Source organism: Aulonocara sp. 'chitande type north' Nkhata Bay, linkage group LG14 (assembly GCF_057382095.1).
Source record: "Aulonocara sp. 'chitande type north' Nkhata Bay isolate Kocher_YH1m ecotype deep benthic linkage group LG14, A_spYH_male_GT1.1, whole genome shotgun sequence".
Classification (NCBI taxonomy): Eukaryota; Metazoa; Chordata; class Actinopteri; order Cichliformes; family Cichlidae; genus Aulonocara; species Aulonocara sp. 'chitande type north' Nkhata Bay.
This window is the reverse complement of record NC_141357.1, coordinates 15,270,350-15,285,185: the sequence shown is the minus strand read 5'-3', so window position 1 is coordinate 15,285,185 and position 14,836 is coordinate 15,270,350. Positions and strand designations below refer to the sequence as shown.

At 41.3% G+C, this 14,836-nt stretch overlaps 1 protein-coding gene across 2 annotated transcripts; it reads left to right on the top strand.

Moving 5' to 3' along the window:
• The first annotated feature begins 1,981 nt into the window (after positions 1-1,981).
• Positions 1,982-13,845, top strand: gmps (guanosine monophosphate synthase). 2 transcript variants are annotated; one of them, XM_086261133.1, is made up of 16 exons: positions 1,982-2,244; positions 3,587-3,759; positions 3,906-4,020; positions 4,368-4,465; positions 4,754-4,857; positions 5,120-5,313; positions 5,922-6,087; positions 6,749-6,900; positions 7,014-7,187; positions 7,509-7,614; positions 7,813-7,928; positions 8,591-8,716; positions 9,431-9,546; positions 9,640-9,770; positions 11,436-11,608; positions 11,789-13,845. In XM_086261133.1, exons 1-16 carry the CDS (start codon positions 2,218-2,220, stop codon positions 11,888-11,890), a joined length of 2,073 nt encoding a protein of 690 aa, XP_086117259.1. In that variant the 5' UTR covers positions 1,982-2,217; the 3' UTR covers positions 11,891-13,845. The 2 variants fall into 2 exon arrangements, with proteins under 2 accessions (XP_086117259.1, XP_086117260.1); XM_086261134.1 differs by lacking the exon at positions 1,982-2,244 and adding an exon at positions 2,729-2,990.
• Positions 13,846-14,836: the final 991 nt, after the last annotated feature.

Below are 14,836 nucleotides of genomic sequence, written 5' to 3'. Positions count from 1 at the left end.
TAAACCCATCTTATTTTAATTTAATATGTCGTCTCTACCTGAATCTCTTTTGGCTGTAAACTTGTAAGAGTGAAAATTTGGTTTAAAAGAATCACCAACAAACCAAAAACAAAATTTGAACATGGGCGAGTGCTTTGTGCAATAAACTTAATTGAATCACAGTTTTTCCACAGTGTTGTGATTCTAATCATACACAGTGGTTTGGATGACTTTTCCACATGCAGCATTAGGATAGTGTTGCTGCAGTTCAACCTCTTTCAGTGTGCAGTAATTAGTAGTTTGCCTAACAATGAATGTAATGATCCATAATGCATATTAATTAAGCTGCTGTATTATTGTATGCTGCATGGCAGCCCTGGATTATGTTAACCAATTACGAAATTTTATTCATGCATCATTATTGAAAGCCAACAATCACGCTTCTTCTCATTCATCTTTTAGACTGTAGGGTGAGTTGAGCTACTCCTGAACTTTGAGAATCCAGATGAAAGCACATGATAGCGATACTGTAAAATCAAAATGAAGAAGATACGGATCGAAAACTCTTCAACCACCCCACGGGTTTTAAACAGGGCTCATACTGATGTTTTCTCCTCGATCAAAGGGTCTTTTGGCGAGGGTCATGACAAACGCATTACCCCACATTTAATTTAGAGAAAATGAATGACAGCATGCTTGGCCTTGTGGTTGCCATGAGTGCACGTGAAGCCGCTTATCCTCACAGATGGCATGTGACAACACACACGGGCATATTTGAGAATATCAGCATGTGATGGAGACTGTGAAGCTGCAGTTGCACTCATGTGAGAATGTCTGTGTCGGTGTAAATCTACACTGAACTGCTCTGGGGCTCCACACTGCCAGCAGCTATGATATGTCTGAATTACTCTATTGTAACCCCATAAAGTTTGACTATCAATGTGCACAAATTATGTCATGTAGAGGGCTCTTGTATCAAACTATATATGAATCACCAAAAACCTGCAGACAGGGATCTTGAGCCTACTTTTACACTATATGCTGGGGTGAATTATTCAAACCATACCAATGATTAGGATTATTTGAGCAGATTAATTTATGTCACATGAGGACTGCTACAGTGGTTACCTTATTGGTTGGTTTACATCATCTGACTGGCCTTAAAGGACACATTACAACACATTACAACAAATCTATGATTGGTATTTTCCCCTGGTCACGTTATGTTGTTCATCACATTTTCCACTGGATGGTGCTAAAATCAGCACATCTGAATATACTGTAGTAATTCTCAGATTCACGCAACTTAAAATAGTCCAACTCCCCTTCTCAGGGATATTTAATGGCTATTTCGTTTTTCACTTAACACGTGACTGACCTTGTGATCTCCAAGAGCTGGATTTTTCTTTTTTCATCAAGCCTCCAGAAATAATACTTTAAAGTGTGGCAACCTTGAAGCATTCATTGCTTCTTCTTGTTGCCAAATGACTGAGAATCCAAACTGGGGACGGAGAGATGGCTACATAGCAGCAATTTCTGCAAGCAAGTTGGGCCTGGGTGGGTGCTGGTCTTTGAAGTATGCAATAATCTATAAGTATAGAAACTGTGGCCACTGCAACATTATTATTGGCGATATGAATGGAAACTGAATGAGTGAATGTAACTCTTAGTTTCTTCTTTAAGCTGCCTGAAAAATACATGGAAACAGTTTAATGTCACCCACACCTGGAACATCTAGTACAGTAGATGTGTTAAAGTACAGCGAGTTCCTCTCACATATTTGATGCTCCTGCCTGACAGAGACTGAGGTGTTATCACTGGAGCTACCTTATATTTCAGCATATACCATATAACTATTCCTGAAATTCACACTTTTGTCTGTTTTGACTGATAGACTCATTTTAAGTCCCCAAACAAACATATAGTAATGATAGGCTGAGGAACGAAATTTAGCTAGATGCCCAGCCCCCACGGGGGCCCTTCTCCCTTAATCTGGTTATTTAACTTTTCGCTCCACCCATGACATATTCGCGCTACATATTTACTTAGCCTGTTCCCACTATGAAAGTTATTTCCCGGCCAGAGGAGAGACTGTGACATCTTCAAACCAACAGCCCAATCTGCTTTTCCAACAGTAGTCGGCGTGCTGAGCCAGGAGCTAACCAGCAGCCCTCTCTCTGTGAGACCTGGGACAGCGAGGCGAAGGGGAGAGCTCATTCCACAACACGGCAGTCATCCATGGCTCTGTGCAACGGAGACAGCAAGGTCAGTTGAGCGGGAGATACCCGGGGCTCCAGTATAAGGTAGCCCTGGTGACTTAGTGCTAGGACCCAGGTTAGTGCTGTAGTCCTCCCCCCGGTTAATTTCGGCCTCTGTGTACCTCGGGGGGGGGGAAAGTTAAGAGAGCATGCAACGTTATCAACAGTGCTGCTGAGGAGGAGCAGTGTGTGCCTGTTGCAGTGTTACATTAACATGTTGCTCATAGCTGCTAACAAGCCGGACGTGATAACTAATTGATGTTAAACCGTGAAAAAAAGGTTTCACTAATTTTCCCAGTAAACGGGGTTGCCCTTCTCTTATGGTGGACCCCCCAGCCCCCAAGATACTTCAGCTCCAAGCACCGCGTGGGTTTTAGCATAGCTCCGCTAACCTAGCAGCTACTCACAGCACTGCTAACAGGCTAACGCTCGTTACTACTGTTTATTCCAGCGGTGCGCTAGCTCGCTACACTGATAAACTGTTAGCTAGCCGTGGCCGGGCGCTCACAGTTCGTAGTGACAGCACCGCAGAGCAAGAATGTTGTTTTACGATAGCGTCCGTGTTCTTTAAGTAACCGGAAATTGTGCTTGTGCTGAACTAATTTACCTCAAGCGGTAGCTGTCACACTCTTCGTGCTAACGTTCGTTAACTGTCAGTTTGCTAACATCGTCACGAAGCTAGTGTGTGAGCCAACTTGTGGTTTACCTGTCTAACAATTGCAGCGGCTTACAGCTGCCTTATCAGCTGATATGGTGAAGTTTGCACTGGAACCATAGTGTTTTTTCTCTCTCGTGATTACTCTTCTTCAGCCCATGTTATTACCGGTTGTGCTTTAAAGGTTAAAATTGGAGGTGAGGGGGGTACCCAGCAAGTTGTTTTCAGAAACATTTACGGCGGAAGTTTCCCACTGACCACGTGGGATAATGTTTGTCTAATGTGTACCCACTTCGGCTGTTTATAAAGAAAAAATTACTGAATTTAATTCACTGTAGACTGGATGGCACACTTCCCACAGAGCATGCATGCGTTTAAATAAATAACATTTGCATATAGATGAGTGCTGAGGATCAGAGTTTGAACTGCTTCAAATACTGAGATCTCAGTCTTGATAATGTCTAACTTGTGAGATTCATGTGATGGGCTGAATGGTTGCAGCACATTTCACAAAATTGCTGTCCATCTCTGTTTCAGCTCACATGGCAACAATTATGTTAGGCTTTATTGAGTCACAGCGCTGGAGGAGAGTAAACTCAAGAAGGAATTGAGTTACCTTCTGCTGTTAGACCACTAGAAAGCTAGTCACCTCACATGCAAATCTTCACTAATCTTTCTAAATGCGTGTCCACAGCTGGAGATCAGCAGCGCAGAGCAGAATGGGTCATGTGAAGGGGCGGTGGCGATCCTCGATGCCGGGGCGCAGTACGGGAAGGTGATTGACCGAAGAGTCAGAGAGCTGTGCGTACGCTCTGAAATCCTCCCTTTAGAGACCCCGGCCTTTGCTATCAGAGAACAGGGCTTCAGGTGAGCACATAAACGCATCTCTACTTGAGATGTTTTATTTCATGCCTGTCATCATGTTTAATCACACTACTGTGTCAATGTAGAAGCTTTGAAGTGCTTTATAATGCAGTTTTACATGATTGTTTTCTTTGTGTTTCATGCCTCAGGGCAATAATTATTTCAGGAGGTCCAGCGTCTGTGTATGCGGAAGATGCCCCCTGGTTCGACCCTGCCATATTCACTATAGGAAAGCCCGTCCTTGGGATTTGCTATGGGATGCAGGTATGCACACAATAAAATAAACTGTGATTGTATTCTTAAGAAAACCAAGTCTACTTCCACAAGGCTCTTGTCAAGAAAACATTTTTTACACAGATTGCCTCTAAGTAGCAACACGTTACTGTCACTCTGCTTGAACCAGCTCCTTAGCTCTCCCACACCAGCTGGGACTTCACCACCTTCTTCAAGAGTACTTTTACACTGGTGGAAGAGAAGAGTAATACTTACTCTCTTTTCCCAGTGAGACAAAAAAGTAACAAGTACATTACTTTACATTGCAGGCAGTTTTACACTCCCTGTAGCATATCTGTTTCCATTACTTACCTCTGGTGTGTGTGTGTGTGTTGCAGATGATGAATAAAGTTTTTGGAGGAACGGTACACAAAAAGAGTGTAAGGGAGGATGGAGTCTTCAGCATTGGACTAGACAACACTTGCTCCCTTTTTAGGTATTGTAATTTCTTGTAACTTGGATATGTAGTGCTTTGTTATGTTCTACGTACAGACCACATACATAGTTGTTGTCATGCTGATGTAAAGGGGCTATTACACAAATAATGAAGAGTCTAAGGTAGGGTGTAGTCTTTATTTCCCTTATATAAACAAAGTGCTGAAAACAGTAACATGCATAGTAGATTTAATGAATCATGTGTGTGTGTGTGTGTGTGTGTGTGTGTGTGTGTGTGTGTGTGTGTGTGTGTGTGTGTGTGTGTGTGTGTGTGTGTTAAACCTATCAGAGGTCTTCAGAAGGAAGAAGTAGTCTTGCTGACCCATGGAGACAGTGTGGATAAAGTGGCAGATGGCTTTAAAGTGGTGGCCCAATCAGGGAACATCATTGCTGGTGAGCAGGACACAAGAAATGCGTCAATCCTGTTGAATATAATTCACAAGTATATTATGGTAAACTACAAAAGCAGCTTTATTTGGACTTTATGTTAAGTAAGCCTGAGGCTGTATCATATATATTTACATCTCACATAGCCTTTGAAGATGATGCTAATTTGTGTTCTGGGTAAAAGTGCTTTTCCCCGACATCTAAACTCTTGGTTTTTTCTTAAAGCTTACTAAATGAGCCCCTTAAAACATCTCTGTTTTCTCTTTAGGGATCGCTAACGAGCAGAAAAAGCTGTATGGGACGCAGTTTCATCCTGAGGTCGACCTGACGGAGCGAGGCATGGAGATGTTGCGTAACTTCGTGTTTGAGATTGCGGGCTGCACGAGTAACTTCACCGTTCAGAGCCGCCAACAGTCCTGCATCAGTGAGATCAGAGAAAAAGTAGACAAGTCGAAAGTGCTGGTGAGTGATGATTTGGGGGGGGGGGGGGGGGGGACCAAAACTACTGAATATTTACTGTGGGAGATGATTTAACTAAAAGGCTGAAGCTAAAAAGCTGACAGTGAAGTGTGGTAGTCGCTCAGGAGGCAATGACAGTAGCAATGGTGGGAAGTTAAGTAGAACCAATTAAACTCTCAAATTAAACCCTGTTGCATCTGAAAAGAAGGTAGCCCACTCCCAGAGTGGCTTCAAACTGGGTTTCATCTCAGGGGAGGGTGAAGGCGATAATTGAGTGTGGAAAATGGGCTTAAAGTACTGATATTATGCTGTACAGTGTGTGGGATAGTTGGTAATATCTGTGACAATACTCTCATTCTGCTGTAGCGTGTTCCTGCAGCGAGTACAGCATTTTGGATCATTTCCAGGAGCAGGTTTAATCTTCTCTTTCTTAGGCTTAATATTTAACAGCCTGCCAACAGATGAAGCCTAAATAAATATAAGCCACACGTTTGCAGATAATTAGTGGGTACTCTGAGTTGTGAAAATTGGGGCCAGGTGGTGAAGAATCAGATTTAATCTTTGCTCAGCTTTATCTCTGAGACACTGTTTCTTTCTGATGATACTCGCAGGTGCTGCTGAGTGGTGGAGTAGACTCAACAGTCTGCACAGCCCTCCTGAACAAAGCTCTGAACCAGGACCAGGTGATAGCAGTTCACATCGACAACGGCTTCATGAGGAAGAGAGAAAGTCAGAGCGTGGAGGAGGCCCTGACCAAGCTGGGAATCAAACTCAAAGGTAGGGATCCAAATTCTGCAGTTCTTAAGCGTGTACATGAGGTATTTATTTGAAATTCAATTTTATCACACGTTATTTTTTTTTTTTCTGAATTAATTGCACTCTTTTAATACGTTCAGGTTCTTATTTTGAATAGTTTTCACTTTATGGAGTTACCCTTTCCAAAATGTTGTGACTAAAGCGCATATTTGTTTATTAAAAAAAGGCCAGCAGTCTTCTGTACCTGCTGCTGGCTGAACGGCTCTGTTTTCACCAGCTGCACAGATGCACAGATATTCATTACAGTGCACAGCGGTTACAAAGTTAAAAGATGGTTAAACTTTGACCTTCTTTGCTCACTGGAGTGACAAACCTTGGCTGCACAGCATAAGCCACTGCAAATAATAATTTTCAGACAACCATGGTGCCATCGTTGTGACCTGTCTGAAAACCGCTTACATCAGTAAACACAGGTGCATTCTGGGAAAACATTATCTGCCAAAGCCAGATCCCTTTCTCCTTGTTGCTTTATTATTTTGGTCACCCTCCTCCACCACACCAGTTTTATCCTATTCAGCTTTGTAGTTGAGTAAGAAAACCACAAGCTTACACCTGAGAGTGAAAGTAAAGTTGGGACTGAGTTTTTGTTTTGCTGTTAACCCTGTGGTTCGTCTTCCTTCAGTGGTAAATGCAGCGCACACCTTCTATAATGGAACAACAACTCTTCCCATCTCTGAGGAGGACAGGACGCCGCGGAAACGCATCAGTAAAACACTGAATATGACCACCAACCCTGAGGAGAAAAGGAAAATTATTGGAGACACATTTGTCAAAGTGAGGATAAGTTTGAGTACTTTATTGGAAAGTGTTATTTATTGATGGTGACATTTAAGTTCTTTTCTCTGCCACCGTACTGTTCTGACTGTATGAATTGTCCTACATCACAGGTGGCAAATGAAGTGATTGGAGAGATGAATCTGAAACCAGAAGAGGTTTTTCTGGCACAGGGTACCTTGAGGCCTGATCTTATTGAGAGCGCCTCTCACCTCGCCAGTGGTAAAGCAGAGGTCATCAAAACACACCACAACGACACTGAGCTCATCCGCAAACTCAGAGATGAGGTAAATCTAATTTCCCTAACCTTCTTAGCTAGCTACTTCAGTTTATAGCCATATTATTTGCAATGACGTAGATGCATGGTTCAAGGAGAGCTTTATTGGAGTTGAAATCATAATAAGAAGCACAAAACATTTACATCGCTTATGCTCCAGCTCACAACACTACTGACGCGTCTTTGTCTTATTAGCGTATTCATTGTCATGGATTATTTGCTGTTTGTTGTTATGTGCAGCCTCTTGTGAATGCACAGCTGTTTGACACCTAGCCGTAACGCTAGCCCGCTCACTGTGCATTGCTGATTCTTGTCTGTTGTAATCCTCCAGGGAAAAGTAATCGAACCGCTGAAAGATTTCCATAAAGATGAGGTGAGAGCACTGGGGAGAGAGCTTGGCCTGCCAGAAGAGATTGTGTCTCGGCATCCTTTCCCTGGCAAGTACATAAACTCACAGGCCTATAATGTGACTGTTCTGACTGAACTTTACAAAAGTGTAAATATAATTACTGAGTCACACTAGAAGCTTTGCAGCCTTCATTTGCTAAAAGTGTAAATATAATTACTGAGTCAGACACTCAAAGACTCACTTCCTTCATTTGCTCAAAGTGACGGTCATTCCACTTTTTCTCTAGGTCCTGGTTTGTCCATCAGAGTGATTTGTGCAGAGGAGCCTTACATCTGTAAGGATTTTGCTGAAACAAACAACATTCTCAAAATCATTACAGACTTCTCTGCAAGTGTCAAAAAGGTAAAGGAAATGCTGATGTACAGCGAAATCCCAGCAGTCTGATATCATTTGTCTGTATTATTATCATAATGCATCTTGTCACTGTTTTTACTTGTGAAGTTACAGATAACTGCAAGATGTCGCACACTAACTCAAATGTTGCGATGTGATAAGCTTGGATGGCAAACCTCCAAACATGCTTTGAGGAGATTGAACTAACACAGCAGATTGTATGCTCTATGTTTGCTCTGAAGCTTGCTGCTAATTTTACTGATAATCACTGGAAACACTCCTCAGCTAGTTTTATCACTTCAGTTGTTTTGGGCAATCGATAAAGTTTTATTTTCAGTTACAATTTTGGCTTCCAACAAATACATTTCCCCCCCAAATTCACTCCCAGCCATGTTGTGCTAGATACAGGTCAGTTCATACTCATGAATTTACACTTGTGGGTAAATAAAATCTCCTGACAGGGCTGATGGACATATTGTAAGCTCGTGAAGGAGGATATTGGTATGTCATTTGATGAAAGAGCAAGCAAAAATTTTGCAAAGTTTGAAATTGATAAAGTGTTGTTGAAAACTACTAGTCACATCGTCAGAGCTTCAGCGGTTTGTATATTGCCGGCTGCTGTCTTTCAGTTCCACACTTACAAGGTGCTTTTATTCCCGTCTCCTCTCCAGCCCCATGCCTTGCTGCAGAGAGTCAAGTCGTGCATATCAGATGAAGAGGAGGAGAAGCTCATGCAGATCACCAGCCTTCATTCACTCAATGCCTTCCTGCTGCCCATCAAAACTGTTGGTGTCCAGGTGAGACAGCTGATCAAATTACATACCGTTAAAGAAATAGGAAAAGACATTGGACAGAAACTGCTGGCATATGTTTTGGTCAGTAAGAAAATGTAAGTTTTATTGACAATTTGTGGATATTAATGTAAACATCTTTCCCATGTGATTTTGTAAAAATCTCATGTATTTATCTTTAGTCAAGATTAAGATAATGTGGAGAATCCAAGTGTTCTCAGGTCCAGTGAAAACTTGACAAAGTATATGTTGCCAGCTGTTTGTCTGTTTCTGCGTTATAACTGTAATTAAGTGGTCAGCCACAGGACCAAGACACCCAAACAAAGAGTGTCAGATTCTCCGTTTTAGAGTCTTTCTCCCTGTCGTCTGTGGAGGGTGTGTCCTGTAGTTACCGTTAAATATGCCAAAAATGTTGAATTAGTCACCACTACTTTCCTCACCCACAACGCTGCAGTCAGACAGTGTGTAGGTGTCTGTTAGTACTTCCTGTCTGAAGCCAGAGGTTTAAATTTGCCCTCAACCTCAAAATGGGACAGACTGTGGGCAAACACTGGCAGCTTTTAGCGGCTTTTCTAAAAGTGGAAGCTGACAGGTTATTTAGAAACTTTTAGTTTTGTCACACGAAAACAAATTTTAACAAAATGCCTTTCATACTTTATAACATGTATGACACGTTGATTTTTGGCTAGATGGTAAGAATAAGAACATTTCCTGTCTCAGGGTGATTGCCGGTCCTACAGTTATGTGTGCGGTGTCACAAGTAAAGAATCTCCACACTGGGAATCGCTCATGTTCCTGGCCAGACTCATCCCTCGCATGTGCCATAACATCAATAGGTAAGTCATAAAATCAGGTTTCATTCGTCCACCCTCAGTGGACAACCGGGCAAAACACTTAGATTCATTCACGCCTCTCTTCTTTTTTTCCAGAGTTGTGTATGTATTTGGGTCTCATATGAAGGAGCCGCCAACAGACATTACTCCAACTTTCCTGACCACGGGTGTTCTGAGCACGCTCAGACAGGCTGACTTTGTAGCTCATTCTATTCTTAGAGAGTCTGGTAAGTGCACGCTTTCAAATGTTTAAAACCTCATCTATTTTAGAATATTTAAGACTGAAGATGAAGATTTAAAAGGGGAAAATACCCCAAACAAACATTGTTATCGCAAAGAAGAAAACAAATCAAATCAAGACAAGTAGTAGAGATGGTAGATTTATTCATTTAAAACAGGAAGCACATTCTCCAGGAAGAGATTACTCCTGTCAGGCTAGAAATGTTTCATTAAGGATAAAACAGTGTTGCATTGATTTGCAGTGATGCTTTCTGCCATACCAGCATACCATGTGACCATCATCAGATCTGCTGTGTAGTTCTACTGTTAAAGTAAAAGTTAAACTAGGCATGTTTACATTTTAGTTAACTGATATAAGAATTAAGACCAATTTTCAGAAAAACCTGTAACTAAATGAAATGACATTGTGTGTTAATAAAATATACAGGAAATAACTTTAGTTTTAGTCTTTATAATTCAAATTATTATTCAAATTGGGGACGTTCATAGCAACTAAGAAAGTAATTGCTAGGGGGGATAAAAACAAAACAAAAAAAGAGTCTAGTCTAAGGGTGTGTTTTCAAAGCTGTAGTTGGTTTCCTGTGGACAGAAAGAGGTGATGAGTTTGTAAACTTGTATTTTTTTCCTGTGGTTTGGTTGTTTTCACACAGCGAAAAGTGCAAGTGGACTCCAAGCAAACCAAAATGTGTCACAGAGAGAATGTTGAGTTCCCTCATTGGCCAGATGTGTCTGGGGCGGGAGCAACAAAAGTAGAAACAGGAAGAAGATGCTGTGAGAGAACGGAGAATTTACGTTCATTTCACGGTCTCCTGTACAGACCTTTGCACGTTTATAGTTCCTTCCCACATTGAGAATACAGAACAGGTGTAACAGTTACAAGTTTTTAGTTCAAACATGTAACGCACCGCTGGTAGTTGGTTCAGATCTTGGTCGGATCATGTTCACGACACGAACAAACCACTCTGGAGTCTGTTTGGAACTGCACCAAGACCACCTCCTCCAAATGGTCTCAGTGTGATGTTTTTGGTCTGAACCAGAGTATGATTTAGCATTAAACCAATGCTAAATATATAAAAGCATCACATAATATTAAAATATGACAAATTACAATAAACTATCCAGCCATTTTCTTTCGCTTATCTGAAGTTGGGTCGTGGGGGCAGCAAGTAGGGAAGCCCAGACCTCCCTCTTGTCAGTTGCCTCCTCCATCTTATCTGGGGAAACGTCAAGTAGTTCTCAGGCCAGCCAGTTGAAATAATCTCTCCAGGGACCTCCTCAGAATAGGATATTCCCAGCTGGAACACCTTACACAGGAGGTGACCACCTCAATAGGCTCTTCTTGATGTGGAGGAGTAGTAGGAGTAGCACCTCTACTCTCAGCGTCTCCTGAATCACCAAACTCTTCACTGTGTCGCTCAGGGAGAGCCCATCCACCCTTCAGAGGAACCTTATTTCTGCTGCTTGTTGCTATGAAAGCATTCTTTGTCCTTAAAAAAACAAAAAAACAAAACAAAAACCTTAATGGTGTTATCAAAACGATCAAGCCTAGATCAGCAGATTTACGGAGTTTGTCAACAACAATGCTCTGTCTTTTCTGCCAAGTTTTTGTTTCCTTTGGCTATTTTATGCTTAACATCTGTTTCTCCCTTCAGGCTATTCTGGGAAGATCAGCCAGATGCCGATCATCCTCACCCCCCTGCACTTTGACCGTGACCCACTGCAAAAGCAGCCATCATGCCGGCGCTCCGTGGTGATTCGTACCTTCATCACCAGCGACTTCATGACAGGAATCCCTGCTATGCCAGGCAACCATATCCCAGAGGAGGTATACCATCGTTAAACCTTTACAGCTAATATTTTTCTGCATATCTTACCTTCATGGCTCCTAATTCTGGTTTTCAGGATTGGAAATGAGTGATCCAGGAATTATTTAAATTCTCTTTATTTGTGTGTTTTTAAGAGTTTTTTTTTTTTTTTTTTTTTTTTGTCTTGTCTGATTCATCAGGTGGTGCTGAAGATGGTAAATGAGATCAAGAAGATCCCAGGTATCTCCAGAGTCATGTATGATCTGACCTCCAAACCACCTGGCACCACAGAGTGGGAATAAAATGCAAACATGACATCACAGTGTAGAGAACACACACACACACACACACACACACACACACACACACACACACAGTGCACAAACACAATAGATATCAGTGAGGGCTGGTGAACTGCTCTCCTTTTCTGTCCTTCCACCTTTATCCCCTCCCAATCTCCCTCTGCTACCTCCCCCATCTCTTCCCTTATCTTTAACATTCCCACGGAAGGCAGACTGTACTGTGACAGGCGCACACACAAAGCCACTACTGCTCTGCTCTCCCCACCACTCTACCCCGGTCTTAATATTTTTGGCGATAGGCATTGATAAATCTTGGTTATTGATAATATATTGTCTGTTTTTGTTTTGTTTTTTAAAAACCTTCATGTACAACAGTGTATTTCCTCGCTACAGTGAAAAGGTAAATTGCTACTTCCAGGTGGCCAGAAGCTGTGAAAGTTCAGTGAGTGGACTTGGTGTTGTGCCTCAGGATGAATAAAACATGAAAGCAAGTAAACGGTAGTGTTATTAAAAGAAAACAGAAGGGGTGGGGGTTAAAAATCTATAGCCCTTTTTTTTTTTTTTTTTCTTCTTCTTCTTCAGATGTTTTTGTTAAATTCTTGTAGGTGAGAATGTTCTCGGCCTGAGACGATCTGATTTGTTCATTTCACTTCCTACCAAAGGTGGTGTGAACAGAAGTACAGCTGAACAGATGAGCTATGTGACCAATCAACATTAAAAAAAAAAGAAAAATTGTTTGTTTTGCTTTGACATAAGTAGTTTGCTGTAGTGATCTGTAATGTTGTGGGCTCTTGACGAAGCTAACATCGTTGACGAGCTGCTGCTGTCGCCCCTGTGGGCAGCAGTCGACCCAAGAATAGCTTCAGTATACGGACTAATGTGCAGCTGTGGAGGAGGCCAATATGACGGATAACTTTGTACGTGCCTGTTCTGTTGTTTTACTTTGGGGTTTGTTTGTTTTTGTTTTTTTTGGTGTGACCTGACCTGGACTCTGAGGATATAACAGTTTCTCCTCATGCTGCAATATGTATGCTTTTTATGAAGAAGAAAAAGGCAAGAGGTCTAATAACTTATAACTACGGTAGAGTTTATAGCCACATTTTGTCGGTTGCTGGTGTCACCTCATCATGATTTTTGTTGCTCTTGTTGTGCGAGGGCAAAAACTTTTGCACATTTCGTTGTCGATCGCCCGTTCAAGCCTGGGTGCTTTATCAACATAACAAATCACACATCCAGTGGAAACTTCATCCCCGTACATCGTGTCACCCTTGTCGTGTCAAAGGTCCTCGCCCTCTGTTGCCATCTTTGACTAAAGTTCAGTGTTTCAGAAAGGCATTACTGCTTTTGTTTATCTGCGTTCTGTGCTGTCAGAGCGTTCGGCGTATCATAGTCTCTAGTCTCCAGTCGTTTAGACCTCAGTGAATGCGGCGCTCAGGTTTAACTGAGTTTTTAAAGTGTGTGGTATCACGTCAGAAGTGTCACTCGGATGTGGTGGTGCTCATGCCTCCAGAATTTGTTTTTTTTTTTTTTTTTTTTTTTTTGTGCCTCTCATCCCTCTTATACCCTTAACCTTTAGTGGCAAAGTACTCCTCATGCAAAATGAAAGGGGGAGAAAAAAAACCCAAACTTGTCTTAACTGCAGTGTCCTTCCCTCTGTTCTGCCTTTTTATACATCTGTGTTTATGTTACGTGTCTCCAATTTAAAACGAGAAAAACAAAAAACAATAGCTAATAATGGACATATGACTTTGTAGTTCAATTTGATTGAAATATCCATGAGATTAAGTTATGCAATTCTACATCCGATTATTATTTTTCTGTTTGTGTGTTTTTAGTCAACAATGCTCATTCTCCTTAGTAACGTGCCTCAAACCAAGCCACTGCATGCAGTTTCAACTATGACATTTGTACAATGGAAAACTGAGCTTTAATAAAGATCTCAATGTTGAAACTTACCACTTCTATGAAAAGCGTCTTATTTGTAACAATTTCTGTTTTGCCTTTCAGATTTCTGTATTCATTTTTAATTTACACAATTACCTTTAGTGGGTACACACCCAAAAAAAGCACTGATACATTTCTAATAAAAATGCAGTAAAACACTAATTGTTAACCCACAGAGATATAAAAGTCAACAGAATAATAAACAAAATTCTAGTTAATATTTTAAAATTAAAGTGGAAGTCTGCAGTTTATATTAACCCATCTTATTCCTAAAATCAGGCTTAATAAACATGACCTGCCAAAAGGCCCAGTTGGTCCACAAAGTGAAAATTGCTAAAAAAAAAAAAAAAGAAGTGCAGTTTTAAAAAGTTTTTTTTCATAATAATCATCTAACTAAATAAATCTCAGGCAAAAGGATAATTTGCTGACAATTTCAAGGCCTTTGTATTTTCAGACATTACTCTGGCCTGCCAAACCAAAACAAGAATCCAAGCACCTGTTTGGATTCTTGCAGTTGCAAAGAATCCAAGCAAAAGCAGGTCTTTTATGACAGCAAAAGACCTGCTGTCGCTTATGACAGCAGGCAAAAACTCGAGTCATGTTTTTATAATGCACTTTTTACTCTTAAGGGCAACTTGAGATGCTCTTGATCTGTCTTGTAAATAGGTGGGTTATTTAATGTTAACATGCTCATTTACAACAAAAGAGCTGCAAAGTTATTGCTGGGCTGCATCAGGTTTGTGTTAACATGATCCCACAATCTTAAGAGTGAATATCCATGAAAATTCACCCCAAGGTCAAACCTTAGGACCAAATCACAGGACTTTGTGATCAATTGAGAACAGTGGACGCAGCATATCAGCTGCTCAGCACGGCGGTAGAGGAGTGATTTGGGCTTGTTTTGCAGCTACCTGAACCCCCCCCCCCCCCCCTCAGTCTTTTAATCAACTTTAAATCAAATCTACAAAAGAATATCTGAAAAAGAGAAGGTGACTGTAAAGC